General features: G+C 40.1%; 2 protein-coding genes across 2 annotated transcripts; one reads left to right on the top strand and one right to left on the bottom strand.

Annotated features, from left to right (window-relative positions):
- Window positions 1-626: 626 nt before the first annotated feature.
- On the bottom strand, window positions 627-4,946 carry LOC143578799 (protein RER1A-like). Its single transcript, XM_077062275.1, has 3 exons — window positions 4,597-4,946; window positions 1,394-1,574; window positions 627-848 (listed from the first exon to the last, which is right to left on the bottom strand). Exons 1-3 carry the CDS (start codon window positions 4,944-4,946, stop codon window positions 792-794), a joined length of 588 nt encoding a protein of 195 aa, XP_076918390.1. The 3' UTR covers window positions 627-791.
- A 16,098-nt stretch (window positions 4,947-21,044) lies between these two features.
- Window positions 21,045-26,443, top strand: LOC143578793 (mannose-P-dolichol utilization defect 1 protein homolog 2-like). Its single transcript, XM_077062269.1, has 7 exons — window positions 21,045-21,200; window positions 22,349-22,472; window positions 24,443-24,475; window positions 24,581-24,653; window positions 25,546-25,612; window positions 25,742-25,801; window positions 26,354-26,443. Exons 1-7 carry the CDS (start codon window positions 21,045-21,047, stop codon window positions 26,441-26,443), a joined length of 603 nt encoding a protein of 200 aa, XP_076918384.1.
- The last annotated feature ends 254 nt before the right edge of the window (window positions 26,444-26,697 follow it).

The raw sequence follows: 26,697 nt of genomic DNA, 5'->3' as shown, positions 1-26,697 counted from the left end.
CAAAGTTGCACATCAATCTATTAGGCCAAAAACTTAACATGACTAGAAAAGTTGTGAAGGGCCTAAAAGCCAAACGAACAATGAACTTAAATAAACGTAAACTAGCAAAACAGAAATGAATGTAAACAAATGTTCACGGACATAAATTAAGGAACAGAACATGTGTTCATGTTCACATGTTTAACTTGTTTAACTAAGTGAAGAAAAAGAAATTGTTCATATTCATTCATTTATTAATTAAACAAACATGAAGAAACTCCCCGCCAAACAGACCTAGTTCACTAAACGTTCGGTTCGTTCACAAACCTAGGTTTTCTTAGAAGTGGCAAAATGCCATTCCTTTTGTCCAAATTATTAGGGTGCCAAATATGATCACAAAAATTATAATATTTAACCAAAATGATTTATGAGGTATTATAAATGCAAAATACACTTTGGGCTACTTTCAACTATTTTGACCCGTTATCCAATTTTGAGATAGAGATTACCCAAATTGACCCGTTTACAAAAAAAAAATGTGTCATAAATAAAAGAAGTGATGAATGGATATCATATGAAAGCAGAAAACTAATAACACTTTCTTAAAGAAGAAATTACTATTTAATTTTAAGAAGGGCGATCCCTTTCGTGCAAAGGTCAAAATTTCAGAAACAGAACTACAAAATATTACAAGAAAGGTTACTAAAACAAACAATACACTTTTCATACTTTGTCACATTTTTCTCAACAAAATTTGAGAAATCAAAAGAATTTCAGCAAATTAATATTTCAAGTTAACTCACCAAAAAGCTTCAAGGTCTGCCAGATGTTGCATCATCAACCGTTTCAGCTTTCTTTCCCGTGTATTTCTGCAAAAGATATTTTCAAATCTTGTTTAGATAAAATTATAGGCATCTAAACGAACCGATCGTTAAGTGAACTGTTTGCCGGTAAGTTAATATATGTTCGTCTATTTAATAAACAAACAAATATGAACAAATCTTTTTGTTAATTTAGTTAAACGAACGAACATGAACACATGTCTTGTTTGTTCATTTATGTTTATGTTCATTCATTTATGCGCGTTTATATTCGTTCATTTGCATTTATTTATATTTGTTAGTTTACGTTAGTTTGAGTTCGTTCTACGCTCGCATATACATTCATTTAAATTGTTTAGGCTCGTCACAACTTTTCTAGTTTTGTAATGTTTGTTCGTTTATGTTCGTGAACCGTTCGTTTATAATAATAATGAACAAACATAAACGAACATGAACACACTCATTTTCTTAATGAACGAAGATGAAAGAAAAAAAAACCGTTCGTTTAATTGTTCCTGTTCATTTACAGACCAAGATAAAAAAAGATGGATTTTTTAGAACTAAAATAAATTTAAAAGGGATTTTGGAGGTACCCGTTTGCCGAATGTGAAGGGAACGTATCGATATTTGATCATGTGCATTATCTGCCTCTTCATTGTTGAAACGAATAATACGAGCCAATAGAATAATAGGATTGGCCAAAATACAGGCACGTCAAACATACTGAAAAATGTGAGAATGAACGCGATACTGAAGGCCCTTGTAAGCGAATACCTGAAAATAATAATATCTATCAAATCAGATTGTTAAATATAATAAAAAGAAGCTAAAAAGAAAAGGTTAAACGAATCAAAAGGGTTAATGCTTGACAACTGATCAAACTGTACTGTTAAAGCATACAACCTGCTAAACTATTGTTATAATGATAAATTTTATGTTAGCATGTGGCCCATGCAGTAGTGTTAAACAGTGAATTGGTTCAATCCGACCCACACCGGCCCTGTTTTAACCAACACAAATAATTAATCGTTTTTGGCATAGTCCCGTTTTAAAAGTTAATTTAACTTGCCTGACCTGCCCATTTTTCACCTCTAGTACAATGTTCTCATAACCGGACTGCACAACAAACTGGTCACCTTACCGGGTTACCAGTTCACTAGTTGGATTGGTTGTATTGAATTTAAGAACAGGATGATGTTATAAACAATACAAAATTTAGAACTAGCATATGTGTATAAAAGTATAAAAATACTTTATGTTTTGGTGTGAATTTGCAATTATAATAAGATAGTAAGACTTCAATAAATAAAATAGGAGCCTCCAGTAATAAATGAGCCACAGAATGAAAAACAAAACCAAAAAAGTAACAAAAATTGAAACCCGAACCAATTTAACCAGTTCACCAGTCCGATGGTTAATCGGCTGGTTCAAACTTGAAATGGTTAAATAGGCTTAACCAAACCAGTTCCATATCTGATTCCTAGTCCGACTTGCCGGTCCAGTGAGGTCGTGAAAACACTGCTCTAGTAAGCAGCATTACCTTAAATCCTTAATACTATGGCCATTAACTTAACCAAATGAACAAAACTGAAAGACGCATACATGATACAACAAAGACTTCAATTTTAAATTTGAATTAGATGATCATTCACTTTCCATTTTTTTAAATGCTCAACAATTTAGGCATTCGCAATGGCGGAGCCACATGTGTTTCACCGGGTTCGGCCGAACCCGGTCAATTTTCGGTTTCATATATAAGCTATAGGTACGATTTAACGAACGAACCCACTCTTTTCTGGCGGGCGAACCCAACATCATTTTAAAAACGTATTTGAACACATTGATTATGAAAAAATTGGTTAAAAAGGTTTTTTAGTAATGAATAATATTCTATAAATATAAAAACTTAAAAAAAAACAACAAAAATTAGTAACAAATACGATTAATCGACCAATAATAACCCACATATGTTATATAGATTTTAAAAAAACCCAAAATTATTAATAATATGGGTTAATAAGCCCTACCCGATTAACATTAAACATAATACTAAAATAAAAATTAAATAGAAAAATAGCCAAAACAACGACCGGGCAATTTTTTTATATCAACCAGGTCCAGACTAATACTATAGCCACTTTCACCAGTTCAAGCCAAAAACAACGATGATGTACATTTGTTATGATAGTGATATTGTGTTTTATTTATTTGGCCGAATGGCCTACTCGACCCATCCGGGCCAGAAACTTTGACGCCAGAAAAAGATCGAGCACCTAAAAATTTGGAACCCATAAGAGAAAATTCCTGGCTCCGCCACTGGGCATTCGCTTATTGTTCTTGTTTAGATGCAATTACTTTGTCATCACTCAGAGGGTGATTTTGAAATTGTACTTATTAGAAATCCAATCTAACCTACATCTAAGAAGAATAAGAGCCTAAGAGGAGACTACGAAATGTGAAAGTTGTGATTATAATTTACAGTTTAATACAATGAACCTAACAAGGTATTTATAGTGGTTGATACAACTATCTAATCAATTAACTAGTCAACCACTTAACAAATTAAGGGGCTGTTTGGTAAGCTACCTCCTTTAAGAGGCTACCTCTGAATCAGTTAGCATTAAGCGTGTTTGGTTTACTCAAATGACACCTCTGAATCGGTTGGCAAACCTCTTATGTCTTACCCATTAAGCTTCATAATGATGCTGAATGAAAATTTTACCCCTTTGTCCATTCACATGTGTTCATAACCCTCAAGGTATGTCACTCATGCTCCACTTTCTCGACCCACCAGCACCTCCTCCACCACCAATCACTACCATACCGTTGTACTTTAATTCAGCACTTATTGGTATAGAGGTTGCCAAACAGCCCATAATTGTAACTAACTAACAACATTGTAGATGATTAAGCAAAGTCGATGATGTATCACAATCAGTTATGGGGGTTAGTTTACACTATGGGTGAGCAGAAAACCGAATTAACCGAATCGAAACTGAATTAACCGAAAAAACCAAACCGATGCATTAACCAACGGTTAATTTTTTGTTTTTTTGAAAAACCGAAATTTCGGTTTCGATTCTGTTATCCATTTTTAAAAAACCGAAAAAAACCGAACCGATTGATGATGATAAAGCTTATCAAGATGATGAGGAATGGACTAAACTTTTTAAGATAAATAAATAAGATGATGAATGAATATCGAGACTAAACTTTTAATGCTTTTTAATTTTTAAACTCTATTTAGCAGCGTTGCATTCATATAGTTCCACGTAACACGTGCCTATTTTTGTTTTTTGAATTCAATATATATGTGGATTGTTGTACTCTAACATGTTCTTTACAAGTTTAAAATATTCATTTTCGTTTTTTAATTTATTTTTTTGTTGCAATGTCAACACATAATTGAAAAAAAACTGAAAATAACCGAAATTAACCGGAAAACTAAAAACCGAACGGTTAGCATATTGAAATAACCGATTTCTTCGGTTTCGGTTTGGGTTTCGCCTAATAACCGAACCGAACCATGCTCAGCCCTAGTTTACACTAACAAAATTGTATCTGCTTTAATATTACTGTAGAGGAACATATTGCATCTATCCTAACTGGTTACAGAGCACAATTTCATTAGCTTGTTGATACTGAATTGAATGTCACATTTTGATCAATGAATTACAAATCAAGCAAGGGTCTAACCTAACTTACGGGTTTCACAAACTAGAATTAATAATTAATAAACTACATCATCCAATTCAATCCAGATCTATTAGAATCAAAACAAGCAAAATCGACTGACCAGAACTTAAACTCGGGAAGGCGGCGAACAAAGGGCCGAAACTCTTCCGATCCACGAGTGGGCAACGAAGGCCCGTCCTGAAGCTCGGGATCAACCTGCGGCGAGAGAAACGCCAGGAACAGTTGGAGGATGTAGATTCCGAGGCCGTACGTGACTATGTAGAAGCCTTGAACCAAGTAAACACGGAGGGCGTAGATTAAAACCACCACGGAGAAGCCGATCCAGCGGTGGAGAACGTGGGGCGTTGACTTGTCGAGGATGTGTTGGTAGCGGCGGGAGAGTGTGTGTGTCCATTCGGAGATCGGTGAGGGTTTGTGATCGGTGTCGGCAATGGCTCCACCGACGTTCATTGTTGCGATCGACGGACGAGACGGTGGTGGTGGTGGTGGTGGTTTTGAGGGGTGGGAACAAAGGGTGGTTACTTCTTTTTATTAGTGTTATCTTCAACTGGGTTTAAACTACTTTAAACTAACGGTGTATTAGAATATCCATTCTACTTAATTCGATTAGTTGAGCTTTATTGAGTCTCGTCTAGAGGTGCACAAACCGGTTTAAGACACGAAACTGGTTTGGGTTAAAACCAGTTCGGTTTGGTCAACAAAAGTCAAAACCGGTTTATGATCAGTTTCGGTTTGGGTTGAAACCGGCTTTTTACAATGTTACGATTGGTTTTGGTTCGGGTTTTAATCGGTTTCGGTTCGGGTTTTGACCGGTTTTAGCCAGATTCGGTTCGGTTAACCGATTTGGAACCAGTTTTGGTGGAGAAAATTACAAACCGGTTCTGAACCTACGGTTTCAATCGGTTCCAAACCGGTTTCTACATAAATCGTCGGTTTCAAACCGGTTCGGTTTCGGTTCAGTTTTCATGTCGGTTCGTTTAACCGGTTTATTTGTCCACCTCTAGTCTGGTCAATAAAGCTCGTTTAGTTATTGAAGATGAGGTTAAACCTTCTATAAGAAGATTGTTTAAGTCTGTCAAGTCTTGTTTATTTTAAATCTTTTAAACATCTATTTATTAATTTCACCTTACATTGGTTTTTTCAAAATATATAAGAATAATTAAAAGTGCATATAAGGTTTGAAACGAGTCAAGCTCGAGCTTTAGAAAAAAAAAAGTTTGAAGCTCGGATTGTTTACACCAATAGATAATGTTGGGTTTTTAACAATCTTTATAAATATTTAATCAACGGAAGCATTATTTCGCATCTTAAGTTCAAAGCAATAAAGATAAAACCGAAAAACAAATATCTATATTTACGCCCCTTGAAATTAAAGCCACCATGGAATAGGTTATAGAAGCAATCTTGATGAAGTTATATAAGAAGGATGAAGGAAAGTTCCTAGCTTGAAACTTCAGCATACGAAGCAAGCTTTTCTTTAAAGACGCTAGTCTAATTATGTGTCAAGAACACCCAAGTTCATTTGGAATAAAACAATCTTAGAGAACAAAATACAAAACACTTATTTTTTTTCCTAGCTACTCATTATTTTTTTCTTTTGAAACTCATGGTTTTCACACCCTCATCTTAAAACCGATTTCTTGTTTATCTTTTTATATAAAAGAAATAGTGTCTTGAAACTTATGCAAAATGCTTAGTCAAAGTGATAGCTTTTTACATATAAAAATAAACATTTCAAAAGTTAAGATCAAGAAGAAAGAAGAGTTAGCCATAAATATTACAAACACTCCATTTTGAGTTGTATGTGATTTGTTGAGCGCATCTCTCATAAATAGTGAGGTATTGATAACCCCTACCAAAGTAATTTTAGATGGTTCTTACTTTAAATACATTATTTATTTTAAACAAGGTTCTTCAATAGTTTAGAGATAAATTATTGAAGAAAAACTTTATTTTGAGAACCAGTTGTAACATCTCGGATTTTTCGTATTTGTATTTGTTTGCTCGACTCGGGAACGTAATTCGGATATTTCGTATCAATAAAATCATGCATTTATTAGTAATTAAATATGTTTAACTTAGTTCATAGTTCCTTAACTTTCAAATATGTCAAATAGCCCTTAGAAAACTCTTAAAATTGCATAAAATGGTTTAAAATTGCCGTTTTGGAACTTCAAGAACTAACATTGCCAAAAAAACAAAAGCTGATAGAAGCCCACCCTTCACGCGGAGCGAAGGAAGGGCCTTGGATCCTTCGCCCGGCGCAAAGGAAGGTCTGTTCAGCCAAAATCGTTTACGATTCTCGTTTAATGCTAAATCTTTCCCTAAACGACCCTAAATCACGAAAATTAAGCTACAAGTTAATTAATTTGCTGTTGAGAAGTGTCTATGTTCATTCCTTGTGATTTGATCGATATATTAGAGATCACAAGACCTAATTTCATCATCAATATATTATTCATTTATCTAAACGAGTCGAATTATTGTTCTACAAATTGAACCACTGATTATTTAAACAAACCACATCTCCAACCCCTAAAAAGTTACTAAAATATTATTCCTCAGACATCACCCTCATCGTACACTCGATTTCTCTTTCGTTTTTGCTATATTACTCAAGATACAAGTGTTCGTGTTTGACTTTGCTATATTACCGACCTTTGACTTTATTTTCTCATCGATTCAAGTACTATCTAGGTAAGCTGTTTGCTGTAAGTTGTTCATTATTACTCATTAGTCAATAACCCTCAATTAATTTATGAGATTGAGGGGAATTGACGGGTCTATTTGACTCCGACCCGTTTAAGGGCATATTGGTTAACAACTTTGACCAATCAATTTCTAACACTTCTGGTCGGAACCGGCTTTCGGTCCAGAAGACTTTTATTTTTGATTTTAAGGCTACTGACCAAGACCTGACTTCTGACTTGCTGTTCGGATTCTGGTCAGTACCAGTTCGCTTAAAAGTTGATTTTCTCATAACCGGAGTTATAGACATCCGTTTGGAACGATTCCAGCAGAAATGTTCTCGGTTTTAACAGTAGTTATTTGTCTCAAAGTTTCAGGTCTGTTCGGTTTATCTCAGTCAGCACGTTAAAGAACGGTTCATTCGTTTAATCGTGTTTTTATTCTTATTTCTCGCTCACTCGCCTAAGCAATAAGGTGAGATATCATTCCCCATTTATTTTACTGTTTTCAAACGTTCTGGGGACATATGCGTATCTAATTCATATTTTTATATTCTATATATACACAAACTCGCAAACGTAAATATTGTGTGTATTTCAATTAAATGTCAATTGCTACTTGTTTAAGTGTTTATTTTATCGTATTCGGAGATGTCAATCATAATCACATTAAAATATGATCATATGCAGTCTTAGTAGCCAAAGCCCGATTCGCATGGCGATGGTCCACCCACATTTATATGCTAGTCACAGTAGCCAATGCCCAATTCGCAAGGCAACGGTCAACTGACACAGTATTTGATCACAGTTTGATTGATTATTACTCGCACTATTTTGTTTGCGCATTTATCATTTATTATATATATATATATTAGTGTCAAAACATGTGTTGTTGACAAATCTCTATTTATTTTCTACGCATATGTAGGTTATCAATTGATTTGAAGTTAATATGAAGAACGCATAGAAAGACCTTAGACAATAACATAAATAATATTTGCTCTATTTCATCTTAGTTTTAGAATTGTTAATTATTTTGGTTTATATTTATTCTGTTTGAAAATTTGTGCAATTGAATTGAAATTTGAAATAAATGAATAATTAGATATTCATATTTAAATTGTATGATAGTACCTTTAGAGTTTTGAACAAACGGTTCGTACTCCGGTATTTTCGCCTTAGGTTGGGGTGTAACACCGATGAGTTGGCGTGAGGTTAATATGTTGACGTCCATCAAAACCACTATACATCTTGTTATGATGATAATTTTCCAACTCTATCTTCTTTACATTTTATATTGCAAAAATTGTTACGTTATTGAAAAAAAAAGTTAAGTAGTAAGTTATACTCGCAGGTTGCGGCAGCTCTATGTTGAATATTGTTATATTGTAACGTAAATGTGTAAGACCCCGAATCCCGGGAATCCTACAGTTGGAAATCACATCCACAATTTCACAAAAATTTAAAACCAAACAATTCTTTGTATTTAAAACCAGTTCAGAGAAAATAACAGCGGAAAAAGTTTAAGTATTAAAAGTCCTAAACACAGGTACAAGTGTCCAAAATCGAATGTAGATAAAATATCCGTTTTATTTGAAATCCTTGACCAGAAATGCCTTCAACCTTCCGAGTAGTCTCCAGCACATCCAAGCGGTAACCTCCAACCCTTAACCTGAAAGTCAAAATAACATATACACAAAGTCAGCTAGAGCTGAGTGAGTTCAGGTTTTCATAAACAACATTTCATACTTTATTTCAAAACTTATAATTCTAAACAATAGAGAGGATAATAATAAAATAATTAATATAATTCACCAAATAATACATTCATCATCGAACACACGTACACGGGCCTCTCCACCACGAGTCAAGACTCGAGTAATATATTTGACCCGGACGCGGTAAGACCTAAGCATGTGACACGAGCCTCTCCACCACGGGTCAAACCCGAGTAATATATTTGACTCGGTCACAGCTTACACATCCAAGCACGTGATACGGGCCTCTCCACCACGGGATTTGAAAACCCGAGTAATATATTTGACCCGGCCGTGATCACCATGCACACACACATCAATAAGCCTACTCACATCATTCTTAGTCACGAGGAACTAAATATCATCACACAACCGTAGGCTATAATGTAACACATACTCATACATACATACATACATACCTCCATACATACATACATATATATATAAATAGCTATATATATATATATCATCCCAACGTGAACTAAGTAAATAGGTCTACTCATATTCAATTTCTACCAAGCCTGTTAACTTCCTCGAGTCTAGACCATCAACGACGTATGTAACCTTAAAGGATATAAGACCATAAACGAGTCTAAAATATCCTAAAGCGTAGCAAATAATTCCAATATAGCTTTCAAAATGCACAATCACGAGTAAGACCATGTAATACCATTCAAATCGTTGTAACGAGTAAAATCGTATAAAATTTGTATTTCGGTGTATATGCTAGCCCAAAACGTAAAAAGAGTAAAAAAGGGCATCATGAACTCACCTGAAACGAGCCACACAAACACCAAAGAGTTTGAGAACTTCAAAGCCAATCCACAGTTTACAAGCCTGTCGGATTGCACACAAAGATTACTAACTAAATGTACCGACTCACTTATCCTACGAGACGTTCTAACATGATTTGATTGACCTAAAGCCTTGACATTACCAAATTCAATTACATCAGCCCCCGAGGCCATGTATTTACCAAAACCACCCTTAGATAATCCCGGGGACAAAGGGTTCCCAATTTACCCCCGAAAGTTGACTTTATCGGATACGCGCGTTAACGGGTTGTTTATGCACTTAGATACCAACTCAGCCCCGTGTGGACCAAATTTAGTAGAATCACAGCCAACAAGTCCACACGACGCTACACGAGTTGGATGGGTCGGTAATTCGCAAGCACGATGCACAAATTACCAATAAACGCGAATTTGCGTCGTACCGACCCGTTCAAGTAACCGACAACCAATTCACCCCAAATACTCAAAAAAATCAGTTTTTCACAGCCAACATATCATTCCGAGTCTACAACATTCGAATTGGTTGTCAATTCCCTCAAACAACGCGTTAAACACAACAACTCACAAACTAGTCAACCGAATCCTAGTTTTCAAACTATTAACAATTGGCCGACCTAACCAATTCCAATGACCATGAAATTTTAGTATGTTGAAAGTGACATACCTAGGAAGTTTGTGGTGCAAAAACCTTAGCCGAAACAGCCCCGAAACTGCCCAATTGGACAGCCACCCGACAAGCCTAAAAACAACCGAATTTCGACGAATAAACGCGCCATATGGATGAATTAAGGTGAAAAAAGGTTGTAGACATTTAATACCGACCTGGAATTGAAGTTTGGATGGCCGAATACGGGCTGGTCTTGCACGAAAATCGAGAAGAGAGGGGGAGGGGGGGCGCCGATCGGACTAGGGGTTAGGGTTTAGGATTATTTTTTTTTTGTAAATAATATATTAACAATAATACATCCTAGCCCCTCCACTTTACAAATGGATGAACTTGTAAGAAAAGTTAAGTAAAATACGTTTACGAGGGTGGCAAGGAGCTCTCGGAAGAATGCCGGGTCAAGCCCGAAAGGTGTACACAACACTACAAGGTTAAACCTTTTTATCGGAAATTAACGGATGTTACAAAATGTTGTTTGGCCGGTATTGGTTTGGTATTTGGTAAGGTCTCTTGGTTTTAAAAATGTACAAAAACTTAAAATTCTATGACTGGAAAATAAGTGTGTGTGGGCCGATGTGTTAAAAGTCAATGGCCCAAACTAACCGATTTTCGTTTTCAGTGTATGATCAAACATATTCACTTCTTTGGTTGAGATATTGGGCACCGGAGAGGAGATCCCCCAAATCAGAAGCCATCAGAATCACATCGATCGTACCGTGAGTGAAACTGAAAATGGTTCGAATGGAGTTCTTGGGGATGGAATTCACCTGCGTTTTCGGATCATTGTCCGCCGGCAGATTCCCTGAGAAAGACTGCTTGCTTCCCCTCATCTCCAAGCTCTTGGGTTACGCCATCGTTGCCGCTTCAACCACCGTTAAAGTCCCACAGACCTCAAGAGAAGGATAAACTTATCTTCTCGCTTCTAACCAAAACTCCACAAGAAATATTGGCGACTGAGGAAGTTAAACATAACTTCCGTCCTCCTTGCCTGTTGTCTAAGCCAGCAAGCAAACGTGATGCAGGCAAATTTTGTGCCTTCCACAACGACATTGGCCACCACACCAATGGCTGCTTCCAACTAAAGAAGCGTATTGAAGACGTGTCCAAAGTGGCAAGCTAGCTCAACTACTGAAAGATCCTAAAGAAGGTAAAAGGAATGGGAAGAAAGTATTCGGAGTAAACATGGTTTAGGTATGTAACAAGAGGCAACGAACGCTTGCCTGCAACCAGCAGAACATATGCTTCCCTCCAACTGACCCTCACCACAAAGTCACAACTCCAGTCATAGTGGAAGCTGAGCTGAATGGCTTCCCCATAGATTGAGCTTACATGGACTGTGGGGTAGCAACAGAGGTGATGTATGAAAGATGCTTCCTTCAGCTCCCTTCAGAAATCAAGGAGTAGCTCCAGCACACAGAGAACTCTCTCAAAAGCTTCACCGGAGAGAAGGTGATTCCCTTAGGGAAGCTCACTTTAGACGTCAGGCTCAGAGACCGAGATCTTTCTCGAGTAAAGAAGCTTACCTTCACAGTCGTCAGGTATCCTTCTAGCTGTAACATACTAATTGGTAGAACTGGAATTGCCATTTCCGATACAGTGGTATCCATAGCTCGTGGCATGATGAAATTTCCAACCACGGGAGGAATAGCTACTCTGGTCCTAACGCCAAAAGCTTTACTCATAGCAGCTACTGAAGAATCATGGGAGCTTCATGAGGAAATGGAGGATGAAATAAGCATCAGCTCAGCTTACCCTGAACAAGCTATCAAAATCAATAGTAAGCTTCCCTCCCAAACTATGAGTAAACTCATAACTCATTTGCAAAATAATAAAGACATTTTTGCATGGTGTCCAAATGACATGATAGGGGTTCCAAGGGAATATGCTGAACAGCAAACAACAAGCTTATAAGCAAGGGAAGTTTAGGAACAAGACAGCAATAAACATAAGCTTCCAGATAGGACGCTTGATAGTTTCCCATCATGGTTCCTAAGTTGACTAGGAAGCTCCTGCTCAGTAATGTCAGATAAAGTCATAGCTGACAAAAGGTGGTGTCTGCCATAAAGTAAAAGTAACAAGAGGACAGATAAAAGCTGGAGCAAAGCTTATATGGAAATGGCCTACACCTAGCTACGTAAACTGAAAGGAAAGCTGACCTTTTCCTCTTAGGAAGCTTTAGCTTCCCCCATGGAAGCTCTTGACTGCCTATATAAGGAACACTTCACCAAAGGTATTCTCATTCTATCTTTATCCCGTTTTCTCTTAACTCTCTCTTTACACTCCTACAACCTTATAATCGTATCATATCACTGATTCTCACGCCGGAGGTCGATCATAGGAGACCCCCTCCTATAGTGAGATTAACCGGCCATGTTTTCTTTGATTCTTAGCAGGTATAGAAGCTCTGGTTCGGATGTACTCTTGGATTGCCATACTCTTGTTGTTAGCTACGTCGTTGTAGCAACAAGAAGGATGAAGGAAAGTCCTAGCTTGAAACTTCAACATACCAAGCAAGCTTTTCTTTAAGGACGCTAGTCTAATTATGTGTCAAGGACACCCAAGTTCATTTGAAATCAAACAATCTTAGAGAACAAAATACAAAACACTTATTTTTTTTCCTAGCTACTCATTTTTTTTCCTTTTGAAACTCATGGTTTTCACACTACCATCTTAGAACCGATTTCTTGTTTATCTTTTTATTTAAAAAGAAATAGTGTCTTGAAACTTATGCAAAAAGCTTAGTAAAAATGATAGCTTTTTACATGTAACAAGAAACATTTCAAAAGTTAAGATCAAGAAGAAAGAGATAGCCATAAATATTACAAACTCTCCATTTTGAGTTGTATGTGATTTGTTGAGCGCATCTCTCATAAACAATGAGGTGTTAATAACTGAAGAAACACTAAGTGACCCCGGGCAGATTACGGATAATCTGGGGGTTAAGTAGATGTTTCCCATGAGAGGTTAGGTCCGGCAAAGATGGTTGTTCTTCAGATGACCTGCAAAACAGACACCGTGAGCTCGTCACTGAGAAGGGGGGGTACCTCCTTGTGACCACCCTCCGGCGTGAGAATCAGACTAGATTGCTCTTGAATATAAGTGTATATTAAGAGAAATGACTAGAGCAGATATGATGCTATGAGATAAGATGATAAGATGATCATACCGTTCCAAGGTGTTGGAGTATTTATAGCCGAATGTAGGTTTCCAAGCAGGTACAGCCGGCTGAATAGTATTCATGTTCTACCAACTGTGTGCTACGCACGTGCCATGCTGGTGGTTGGTGGGTAGGCAGCGGCTGATAGTGACCAGGCCGGCTGTGTACTATTCCTTTCCCACCAACTGCAGGCTATGCACGTGCTACGACAGGGGTTGGTGAGTAGGCAGCGGCTGATAGTGACAGGGGTTGGTGAGTAGGCAGCGGCTGATAGTGACCAGGCTGGCTGTGTACTATTCCTTTATCACAGTGAGCTGTCGCAGCTTTGGTCAGATCTTTTGTCCATACATTGGCAGGTACAGTACAAAAGATCCTCCAGTAATGTACGGACTGGCTCATTTGGGCGAGAGTATTCCCGGCTTGCTCATTCCCTCTTCAGGTGACATTACTGAATTATTTGAGAGTTAAGTGCCTTGTGCGTGTAGCCTTGCTGTGCGGGTAGCCTTCCCTGATGGCTAGTATCCGTAGCTGCGGGAATAGGCGGAGTACGTCGACCACTGGGAGGCGTTTCCTGCGGGAGCAGCTAGCGTACTGCGCGTAAGGACGTCGCATCTCTGAGCATGGTTGGTCCTGCGGATCCAGTTGGTCTTTGCGCAGACGTCTCTTTTAAGGAGTCTTGCGAGTTCAACTGCACAGACGTCCCTCTTCGAGGTGAGTCTTGCGGGTCCAACTGCGCAGACGTCCCTGTTTAAGGAGTCTTGCGGGTCCAACCGCGCAAACGTCCCTGTTGAAGGTGAGTCTTGCGGGTCCAACCGCGCAGACGTCCCTGTTGAAGGTGAGTCTTGCGGGTCCAACTGGGCTCTGCTGGGACCTACCTCTTCAAGTCCCCCCAGTCCAATGTTCTTCTCATGAATTGTTAATAAGTGAGGTGAACTTTTGGACTTAAGCAAGGGGTTTTGAAAAGGGTTTAGTTTTAAGGTTCTCCGCGGGGATTCTTCCCGCGGGTTTCCTAATGTCACGTGCAGAATTTCCCACTGTTCTGCTTGATCTTTGGGTATGATGCGGGTAGGTGTGTAACCTCCTCGCAAGTCGGGAGCGTTGAGTTTCACTTGTGTAGATTCTCCACGGGGTTTTGGTAGTTTTAAACATAGTGATCAATTATGTTAAACAACCAATTCCATCTTGGAGCTTCCAACAATCTAGTTCTCAACGTTCCCGCTATGCGGGGATGTTATATCCCTTTCCGCAAGCATGGCCCAGAAGATCCTTCTTGGTTTCAATTCCCTGCGGAGTGCTAAGTATGTGAAGGGTTTCGCCTTAACACTGTACTCGCACTCGTCTTATAGTTACTTTACTTCCAAGGTATTCCTGGCTTCAATTCCCTGCGGGTGCTAAGTATGTGAAGGGTTTTGCCTTGACACTGTACCCGCACCCGTCTTATAGTTACTTGGTTGCCGAGGTATTCCTGGCTTCAATTCCATGCGGGTGCTAAGTATGTGAAGGGTTTTGCCTTGACACTGTACCCGCACACGTCTTATAGTTACTTGGTTGCCGAGGTATTCTTGGCGTCAATTCCTTGCAGGTGCTAAGTATGTGAAGGGTTTTGCCTTGACACTGTACTCGCACCTGTCTTATAGTTACTTGGTTGCCAAGGTAAGGGGGTATAGTTCCGCTTACTTTTGAATCTTTTTGAATTTTTTTGAAATTCGAAGAGTTGGTGAAAGGATAAGAAGTCTAACCGTTGAAGGGACGTCAGCGTGGTCTGACGGTTTCTTCTGACAGTTTCAGGACGTGCATGAAGTTATGGTGACGTGACAGTATATGGTCATTCCAGACGCTTATTTCAGGCGCGTGGGCGCGAGTTTTTGGGCGCGTGGGCTCGAAGTTTACGGCGCGTGTCCTGTCAACAGCTGTTGCCAGCTTGCTTTTTCCACGTGTCATAGTTTCATTGCACCTGCGTTTCTCTCTCTCCCCCGCATTAAATTCATCGCATTCATTGCGATGAGTATATAAAGGGGGAGAGGGTTCAGCTTCATCCACACTTTCACTTCTGTCTTCTTCTTCTAAACGATTTCCGGCGAATACTCTAACTTTCCGTCGAGCATTCTCCTGAAATCGTTCCTTCTTTACATCTAAAACATGTCTTCTACTCATGATCTTGAGGCTACCGCCGAGGAGTCTGACGTGTACGCCGAGAACCCGACGTCCACGTCTGATAAGGATGATAAGAGTACTGCTGGTGAGTGCCAGTGTTCTCTTCCCGTCGATCTTTATCAGTTCATCGTCAGGAAGTTCATGCTCGAGCCTTTCAAGCCTGAGTTTCCTGAGCCTCATCAGACGGTGTACGATGCCCCCAAAGGCAAGATAGGGGTATATGCTGCATTCTTCGTCTATGGGAATCTCAGGTTCCCCTTGACGAAGTTTGTATACCGTGTTTTGGAGAGACACGGTGTGCACCTGACGGAGGTACACCCGATGGCGATCGCCAAGATCCGCCATTTTGAATGGGTGTGCCTCATTCTTGGTGTGGAGCCCCATGTCGACCGCCTGATGACCTTCTACTCCTAGAGGTGCATCCAAGGCTGGTACACCTTGGTCACCCGGATCAAGGGTTTGAAGATTTGTGCTACCGAGCGCAGTCTTCGGTCTTGGAAGCTGGAGTTCTTCTACATCTCTGCCCGTGTCGTCCCTATTGCGATGACATTCAAGAACGGGAGAGCACTCCCCAGCCTTCACGCCTCCAACTACCAGGAGGCGGAATGGTTTGCCAAGATCTCCCGGATCCAGACTCCGGTTTACCGCTTTACGGAGTCTGGGATGGTGATGCTTGGGATGAGCCGGGTATGGAAGGATGCTGGGGCAGAGGCGCCACAGATTCCCATCGTCCTCGAATACGTTTTGAACTCTATCCCTTACGGTATGCTTCATATCTTTTTGCTGATTTAGGGTTTTTCTTCTAACTGCTTTCCTGTTTATTTTCAGAGGGGAACAATTTGCAGTCGCTTCTGCAACCGCGTGAGAGCGGTGGTCCCGCTCGGCTGGGTACTCGTGCTCTCGACGAGAACAAGTTGCCCATTTTGGAGCAAACGGCAGATAGGTTCGTGGAGGTCTACCCGCCGGGCCACGAGATTCTGAGCGCCACGCGGCCAGGTAAGGGATTATTTAACCCTCGACCTCTCAATGCTCAAACCTCTGCTGGAATTCCTCTAATTTTGTCATCTTCTGATGAGGAATCCGCAGATGGTCCTTTCTTCGCGCCGAGGAAGAAGGCTGCTGGCGGGAAGGGCAAGGCGAAGGTTGCCTCTACTGCCGATCAGGGGAACCGGACAGATTCGGAGACCGAAAGCGAGGAGGCGGCGGGGAACCCTGGTGGTGGTGAGACCACTGTTCCGGAGGTTGAGATAGTTGTCACCTCCGAGCGGCCCAGGACGACGACGGTGACCGGTATGAAGAGGCCGGCTCCATCGGGTTCGTCCCCGCCTTTTCGCACCTTCAAGCTCAAGAGGACTCGTAAGTATAAACTTCATTTACCTTAACTTCATATCTTTCCGCAATTATACTTATATATCTTGTCTTCGTGCAGGCGTGGATGCAACCGCATTCCAAAGTAGAGTGGGGAGGAGTACCTCTGGACCCATGACGGTGGGTTTGGTCAACCTACCCGAGGCGATGACCCAGGCGGCCGCGCCTGTTTCAAGCGTTGGTTCAGTTGCTCACCCGGTTGAGGCAACTGTTCCAATTGTGACGTCGTCTCCGCCGGCTGTCAGTGTCATATTCACTGCGTCCTTCACTGAGCCGGCGGTGAGCTTTTCTGCGGGTTCCTCCGCAGCGGCGGCCACGGTTGTGAGTTCACCTCTAGTGAGTTCACCACCGATGGTCTCTACCGCGGCGGCTTCAACCATGCCTCCGGCACCGGCGACTACCTCGTCCCCGGCCGGTTCAGCAGGTATGTTTGGGGCTTCTAGCCAATCTCTGTCTCCTTCCCATCTGCCTGACCTCTTGGATGGATATCCGTTAGGTTCGGGTGATGGGTTTGGGGGCTACCGGCCTGTTGTCGACCCTACAGGTGCGTAGGGTTATTTTGGCCTATTTTTTTTTTATCTTTTCCTAACTGCGTTTTGTTTTTGCAGTTAGGAACATCCGCCGGGGAACAACCCTCCGGTGTATGTTCCACGGTGTATAACCCTCCGGTGTATGTTCCACGGTGGAACATCCGCCGGGGAACAACCCTCCGGACGGCTGTGGACTGCGTCGAGTGGGCGCGTCACGCGGCCCCAAGTGGCGCGTTGGGGGAAGCCATGTCTAGCTACCAGGAGGGTAGGCTGACAAATGAGCTTCGGATTCTCCTTGCCCGGATGCAGCCGCGCGTCGAGTTGCTTTGTAGTGAAAACGACAAGTTAAAGGTTGCGCGTATCCAGTGGCTCAGGCGCGGGCTATCCGGGAGGAGAACAAGAGATTTTCTGCAATTGCTGCGGAGAAGGAAAAGGCATTTAAGGTCCTCGAGGTTGAAGTGCAGGCCCGGCTCGAGGCCCGTTCCAAGGCTGCCCAACCTGTTAATGAACAGCTTCGGTTGGCTAAGGAAACTGCGCGAAACGCGACCGAGAGGGCCACCAAGGCTGAAGCCGTTGCTGAACCTCTGCGCGCCGAAAATGAGGAGCTTAAAGCCAAACTAGAGAGGCTTCAGCAGGCTCATGATGCTTTGGCTATGGAAGACGCCAAGAAGCTTCAAGAGATCTTGGATCAGAGGGGTATGCTTGACCATACTGAGTGTAAGCTGAAGGGCGTTGAAGAGGCTGCTGCTAAGGAAGTGTTGCTTGCCAACCTTAACAAAAATGAAGCCAAACGTGCCCGCAACCAAGCTCAAGCTGCCCTCCAAGAAGCTCTGATTACCAAGGAATGGCTTCTACGAGAAGCGTTGTCGCAGGTATGCATAGCTTCATAATGTCTTTACGTTTTTCTTTGTGCTTAGAAAAGGTTTTGATACTTGTATTTTTTCTTGTTGTAGGTTGTGCATTGAGTCTTCACGAACACATCTTATGACGATGCCATGAGCGCGGCCCTCAATGCTTCCCATGAGGATGGGGAAAAGGTTGGCTTCCTGCTTGGTCTAGGGTTTGTTAAGAAGGGCATCCCGCCTTCCAACTTCCCTTTATATGACGTGGATACTGAAGCTGCTTATGACCAAGCAGTGAACCAGTATGCTGCCTTCCCGCATCCGGTGGTGGAGAAGGTGAACGAGATTGCTGCTGCTGATGATGGGCTAGCTATTCTCAAGGCTTTCCTTGAACTGCCACGCTCTACTGATGGTGCGGGTTCAAGTGGGTTTGGAGGGAGTGGTCCTGAAGCTTGAACCTTGAGATCCCTTCCCAGAGTTAGGATAGATTTATATTTCTGTAGGCGGGTAGATACCCGGCCATTCTTGTAATGTTTGAATTTTCATGAAATATAAATGTTTGTGCGGGTAGGACCGCCACTTTCACTGGATGACTTGCTTTTATAAACGTTATATGACTTGCTCATGCATACTATAGCTTAATTTGGCACTTGTTTTGCCGCATAAACAATATATGATTCGCTTGTGCATACTTTAGTTTAACTTAGCAATTTTCCAAGTGTTTTGAATAAGTTAACCGTTCGACGCGCGGTTGTCAATAGGTTAGTGTTCAGTTTCCTCTATCATGATTGTGCGGATAAGACCGGCACTTTCATTTAGTGGGATGACCAAACTTTACCTATAACTGACCTGCGTGAAAGTTTGCCGTTTTTTGTGTTTATGCGGGTTTTGCCGCCGTCCACACGCAACGATTTCCCCACTTATTTATGCGGTGAATACCGGCATATCAGTGTTTTGGATAAGTTAAACCTTTCGACGCGCGGCTGTCAATAGGTTAATGTTCAGTTTCCTCTATCATGATTGTGCGGATAGGACCGGCACTTTCATTTAGTGGGATGACCAAACTTTACCTATAACTGACCTGCGTGAAGGTTGTCATTTGTTAGAAATTTTTTGCCGTTTTGTGTTTATGCGGGTTTTGCCGCCGTCCACACGCAACGACTTACTTCCCCACTTATTTATGCGGTGAATACCGGCATATCAGTGTGGAAAGTTCATAAGTATAAATGTAAGACCATCAGCGTCAATGTGGTAAGGAGAATCATTTCCATTAGAAGTGGCTCTGGGCCTTTTCTTTACAAGTTTGGAATTGATCTACATGCAGTCTGTGTAATTGAGCTCCCTTCCATGTTCTTGGGATGGGAGTGTCATCGAGCCTCTCGAGCCGATATGCACTTGGTTCGGAATCTCGTTGTTTACGCAGTATGTAGTCTCCAACATTGAAGCTGCAGTTTCATTCGTGTTTTCCCCAACTGGGGTTCTACACGCATTAGTCTGCTCAGCGTTCATTACGGCCCGAGGTGCGTGAGCGTCCCATCTCACAAATGCTTCGACGACGTCTCTCCAACTGGGCATCGGGGAATCCCAGTGATAGATTGTTTACTGCACTTGCCCCGGCTTAGGTAACCGGGGTAGTGTTCGTAAAATTTGTGTAACCGGCTTGTCCCGGATTGTTTACTGCACTTGCCCCGGCTTGGGTAACCGGGGTAGTGTTCGTAAAATTTGTGTAACCTGCTTGTCCCGAATTGTTTACTGCACTTGCCCCGGCTTGGGTAACCGGGGTAGTGTTCGTAAAAATTGTGTACTCGCCGGTGTTCCCCCCAGTAGCTGGGGTTGTGGTTACCGGGGTTTCTTGGTCACTCGCTGGCCTTGACACCGGAGTAACCTTAACCATCTTTCCAGAAGTTTTGAAAAAACTGAAAAAGAATTAGTTCTAGCTTTTATGCACGGATGGCGCCAATGAAGAAGCTCACGGTGTCTGTTTTGCAGGTCATCTGAAGAAGAACCATCTTTGCCGGACCTAACCCTCGTGGGAAACATCTACTTAACCCCCAGATTATCCGTATTCTGCCCGGGGTCACTTAGTGTTTCTTCAATAACCCTTACCAAAGTAATTCTGGATGGTTCTTACTTTAAATACAAGATTTATTTTAAACAAGGTTCTCCAATAGTTTATTTTGAGAACCAATGAGTTGACGTGAGGTTAATATGTTGACGTCCATCAAAACCACTATACATCTTGTCATGATGATAATTCTCCAACTCTATTTTCTTTACATTTTATATTGCAAAAGCTGCTACTTTATTGAAAGATTTGTTAAGTAGTAAGTTATGCTCGCATATTGCGACAGCTCTATGTTGAATCATGTCGCATGTATAATATTGTTATATCGTAACGTAAATGCTGTTCGGCCGGTATTGGTTTGGTATTTGGTAAGGTCTCTTGGTTTTAAAAATGTCTGTGACTGGAAAATAAGTGTATATGGGCCGATGTATTAAAAGACCCATTTTCATTTTCATTTTATCATCAAACATATTCAATTCGTTGCACCGGATATCCCCCAAATCAGAAGCCATCGGTGAGTGAAACTGAAAATGGTTCGAATGGAGTTCTTGGGGATGGATTTCACCTGCGTTTTCGGATCATTATCCGCCGGCAGAGTCCCTGAGAAAGACTGTTTGCTTCCCCTCATCTCCAAGCTCTTAGGTTACGCCATCGTTGCCGCTTCAACCACCGTTAAAGTCCCACAGGTTCAATTACAAGAGAATTGATTCATCTTTAGCTTCAATTACACCATTTTTCATGCCATCTAGGGTTTTACTATCTCAATTGATCACCCTTAGCTCTCAATTTGTTACAATTTGACGTCAATTTCAGAGTATTGTTTATTTCTAGGTTCAGTTACACTATTTTTCATGTAATCTATGATCACAATTATTTAACCTAGTTCTTAATTTGTTACAATTTGACATTAACTTCAGAATATTATTGTTGATCTTTAGATACGAATAATGTTAGAGCTCGGTTAGCATTAGGTTTTCCTGTTTGATTGTGAATTCTAATCTGTTTTAAGTATAATATTGTGCAAGTTATCCCCAATCTTATCTAATTCAATTTACACAGTATTTTGGGGTAAAATATTATCATCATAAATAACAATTTTAATGTGCAATTGACTGTTCATAGATGTATTTTGGCTTTTGAGTTAGTCAACTGTTTAATCAATTTGTAACAATGACAAGCACCAATTATCTAAGGATGACATGAAATTACTTATGTAACCTAATTTATGAGGCCTTATTAGGGCTGTCAATTTATGGCACGAACCTGTTAACACGTCACAGGTTTTAACAGGTTATATATATACATTCCTAAAGTCTTAAACATAAAGTCATACTTACAAACAACATTTCACTAATGCTCTTCAGAACTCAATATTACGTTTTTTTTGGATGTTTTGATTTGCTTCTATGGTTTTTTGTTTCAAGTATGTTATGGATTTTTCGTTTTTTGTTTCAAATATGCTACAGATTTGTGGTTTTTTGTTTCAAATATGTTTTGAATTATCTATTAGTTAAGACTTTTATGCTCGTTTGAAAATTTTGGTTTTGTTACACATTTATTATTCATTGTGTCTTTAAACTGGTTTCTTAATAGGTTAACCTGTTACTAAACAGGTTTATGGTCGTGTTTGGAATAAATGGCACGATTAGTTATTGTATCGTGTTCGTGTTTAGCACAGCAGGTCATCGTGTCTTATCGTGTCGTGTCCGACATGTTATGATAGCCCTAGGCCTTTTTTTTCAATATCACATAATCACTTTCAAAACGTTCATTTATAAGCACTGATTTGAATTTATGTTTTTTTTATTTATTTAATTTTTATTTTTATTTTCAGATCATGAAAATCATACAACATAAAAGTGTGAGAGGTCTTAGTGTTATGGCTTTTGAAATGGAAGTAGTTGGTTACACCATTGCGTTGGCATATTGTCTTCATAAAGGCCTTCCGTTTTCAGCTTGTTAGTTGTATTTAGTTATAATTAGGGTTTTAGCCCATATAGTTGGCTAAAGCCCATGGGCCTTTTATGGGTCGATAGCTAGGGTTTATTTGTGTATAAATAGATGTAGTTGTTTATGTATTTCTCACACCTTCAAGTAATAAACATTACTTTCACTACAACCATCTTCTTTACATGGTATCAGAGCTACGGCTCTCGATCCAAATCCTAGCCGCGATCTGACCCGAACCCGAGTCTGACCAGCCGTCACCAGCAGCCTTCAGATCTGAAACAAGCTCCTGCCTTGTTGTTCTGTCCTGTCACGAAATCTTTTTTTTTTTCGACCGTGAAACTACTGTTCACTGACGAGCACTGTTCACGCGAATCACTGTTCATCGCCGAAAATACTGTTGACGCCGGAAAACACTGTTCACGCCGGAAATTACTGTTCATGCCGGAAGTCACTGTTCACTGCCGGAATTTCTGTTCACTGCCGGAAAGTTACTGTTCGCTGCCGGAATTACTGTTCGCTGCCGGAAAGTTACTGTTCGCTGCCGGAATTACTGTTCGCTGCCGGAAAGTTACTGTTCGCTGCCGGGATTACTGTTCGCTGCCGGGATTAACTGTTCGCTGCCGGGATTAACTGTTCACGACGAGTAACTGTTTACGCCGGAATCTGTTCCCGCCCTCCACCCGCACTTGTTACTGTTCACAGTCAATTTTCAGTTTCGTGTATCACTATGGGCAAAAATACATACATGTATACATTTACTAAAGAGGAGCATGATCTTATTCAACGGTTTCTTACCTCCCAGTTGCCTCATCCTCAAACCATCTCGGCACATTCAGGTAAACCTTCTAGCCTTGACTTATCATGGGTGATTGATTCTGGAGCCACACATCACATGACTGGGAATCGGGGTATTTTTTCTAGTCTTCAAAATGTTTCCCATGCACCAGTACGTCTTGCCGATGGATCTTCATGTCCCATTCTCGGCATAGGATCCATCAGTAACTCGGAAAACCTAAAACTGTCTTCTATCCTATTTGTTCCTAAATTTTCTACCAGTCTTTGTTCAGTGAGTCAGATTACCAAACAAAACAACTGTTCAGTGACCTTTTACCCAACTCACTGCGTTTTTCATGAACTAGGAACAAATCGGGTAATTGGTACTGGTTTTGAATCAGGAGGTCTCTATCGTATATCCTCGTTTTCGCGTCCTGTAGCAAACTTATGTGATTCCGCTGTCAGAGAGGCTCACTGTCGGTTAGGTCATCCCTCTATAGCGGTTCTGAGGCAAATGCGACCAGATTTACCACTTTCGTCTTTTAATTTTCATTGTGAGTCGTGTCAACTTGGTAAACATACCAGGCGTCCCTATCCCCCTAGGGTGCCCAATCGAGTCAGTTCTTGTTTTGAACTGTTGCATTCTGATGTATTGGTCCTTGCCCTATCAAATCTACGTTGGGTTTTGAATATTTTATTACCTTTATTGATGACTATTCTCGCACTACTTGGGTTTATTTGTTGAAATCTCGTAGTGAGGTTATACTGTGATAGTCAGTCAGCCATTCACATAGCCAAGAATCAAGTATTTCATGAGAGGACAAAACATATTGAGGTCGACTGCCACCTTATCAGAGATCGAGTAGTAGGCACACAAACTGATCCTCCTTCCATTCAACCAGTTCATGTGAAGACAAATTTTCAGCTAGCAGACATTCTAACTAAACCGCTCCGGAAAGCTCAGATAGATTTTATTTGTAATAAGTTGGGCATGATTAACATCTATGCTCCAACTTGAGGAGGAGTGTTAGTTGTATTTAGTTATAATTAGGGTTTTAGCCCATATAGTTGGCTAAAGCCCATGGGCCTTTTATGGGTCGATAGCTAGGGTTTATTTGTGTATAAATAGATGTAGTTGTTTATGTATTTCTCACACCTTCAAGTAATAAACATTACTTTCACTACAACCATCTTCTTTACACAGCTTATGGAGAGTTGGCCTTTCTTCTTATCCAAGGTATCTGCATCTCAAAATCACCACTTTTTTTTTGGATTTCTTGTAGTAGAATAAACCAGCACAAGATGTTTATTGTGAGAGCTCAATGTTTTTTTGTTGTTGCAGCTATAATTTTGGTTGCAACCATCTATTATTTCTCTCCGCGTGTGGGCAACTTTACTTGGGTCCGTGCGTTGTTGTATCCTACATTGATTCTTTTTTATTTTTGTTAATTGTGAGAGACTGTTAGGGAAAACTCATGGGCCCCGCCAATACTCTGCTAACCTGTGAGAGTGGCCTTCAGGGGTTAAGGCAGGAACAAGTGAAACTGGATTCACGCTTGAGACCTCTGCTAGAGGAGAATCAAAATCAGACACTTACAATTGTGTAGGGGTGTGCATGGGCAAGTTATTGAAAACCGTTTGGTTTCGGTTTTTTAGGGTTTGGTTTTGGTTTTTTCGGTTTTTGTGTTTAGGCTTGAAATTTTTGTACTGGAAAACAATTGACAAAAAAAAAGAATTTTGGCATAAAACTATCGGCTTATATCTCTTTTGACTCTTTGTAAATTAATTATTATATATTTGGGCTAAAATATTTGGGTTACGCAACTTAATAAATTCTTAACTTACTTAACATTCAAAATAAAAATGGAAATTTATAGATTCGGTTCTGTTTTTTCGGTTTTAATTAGATTCCAAACCAAAATAGAACCGAAAATTTGGTGTTTATAAAAACATAAAACCAAAACGTTGGCTTTTATTGGGTTTGTTTTTTTGGTTTAGGGTTCAGTTTTTTTCGGTTTCATGCACACTACTTCCATGTAGTCCCCTAAAGGCTTCTATGTGAATTCTTCTTTTTGGTAATCATGAGAACCCGTTAGGGAAAATTCATGGGCCCTACCAATACTTTACTAGCGAGTCAGAGTGAGAGCATGCGGCCTTCAAGGTTAAGGTAGGAAACAAGTGGAAGCTATATTCAAACCTTAGACCTCTTTTAAGAGGGTAATAAAAACATGCATTTACCAACGCCTGACTGGTAGATAAGTCATTTTATATGTATATAAACTGCATTCTTTACTCAGATTATTACAGATATTGTGGCCTAGCGCCGACAATTTTAGCTGGGAAAATTGATCCCCTTCTTTTTGAAGCTCTATATGTAAGTGGAAAACTACTTTATTTAGGCCCGATTTATTTTCATCAATGTTTGACTACTTTCTCGGTCTCGGTCTTCTTTCATCTTAATTTTGAATTTGCTAAACTGTGTTGAAGAAATTGCTTGTTTCAGGCATCCCAGCATGCAATCTTTTTCTTTGCTAGGGTCCCACAGATTTATGAAAACTTTAAAGTAAGTTACTACTTTCCTGAACTATATCATTTTGTTCCGGCTTGTTGATACAATAGATTTATGTCTACAATTATCATGTAATATCTAGGGGCATTCCTGCAATTTGTCTATATTAAGTAGGAAATTTGATAAAATTGTAGAGTTTGTTGCGTGTTTCTGTGTTTTTGGAAGAAATGTTATATATATATATATATATATAGGGGTGGGTTAAAATAAAAGGAGATAGTTTTCTAGGAAGACTAGGACTAAATCATAGCCATTGGATCATGTTAATCAATGGTTGAGATTTAAAATTACCAAAAACCGACATAGCTTCCTAGAATTACTCTTTCACCATTATAACCGACATAGTTTCCTAGAATTATTCTTTTACCATAGGTTTTAATGCCAAATGTCAAAAATCTATTGGTTCTTACCATTCCTAGGAAACTCTTTATACTTATTTGAACCCCTTTCTATATATATATATAAATATATATAAATTGTTTTATATTAAAAGACGTTATATTTTGTAAACGATTATATTATGACGAATGCGTTATCGTTGAGCAGAACAGAAGCACAAGGGAACTTAGCTTCATTACTTCGTTTATGAATTCTCTTGGCTCTATAGGTGCGCTTATTTTTTTTATTTCCACTTAATTATGTATAACTCTTGATTTTGCAGGCTATAACTTAAATCTATTTATGATGTTTTTATGCTATTTTACAGTGAGTTTTTACTAGCCTACAAGAAAAAGCTCCAACAAGTGGTATGCTTCTTTATATTAATACTCTTTTACTTATTTAAAATATCTTTATTTTTTCTGTCTATCGATATTTATATCCTTAATTTTGTTCAAAGTTGTTATGGGTTCGGTTGTTGGGATACTGACAAACGGTGCAATCTTGAGCCA

The sequence above is a fragment of the Bidens hawaiensis genome, unplaced genomic scaffold (assembly GCF_021521415.1).
Source record: "Bidens hawaiensis isolate Kalapana, Puna unplaced genomic scaffold, B.hawaiensis_p1.1 tig00029337_1, whole genome shotgun sequence".
In the NCBI taxonomy this organism is placed as follows: domain Eukaryota; kingdom Viridiplantae; phylum Streptophyta; class Magnoliopsida; order Asterales; family Asteraceae; genus Bidens; species Bidens hawaiensis.
This window is presented reverse-complemented; position numbering and strand designations above follow the sequence as displayed.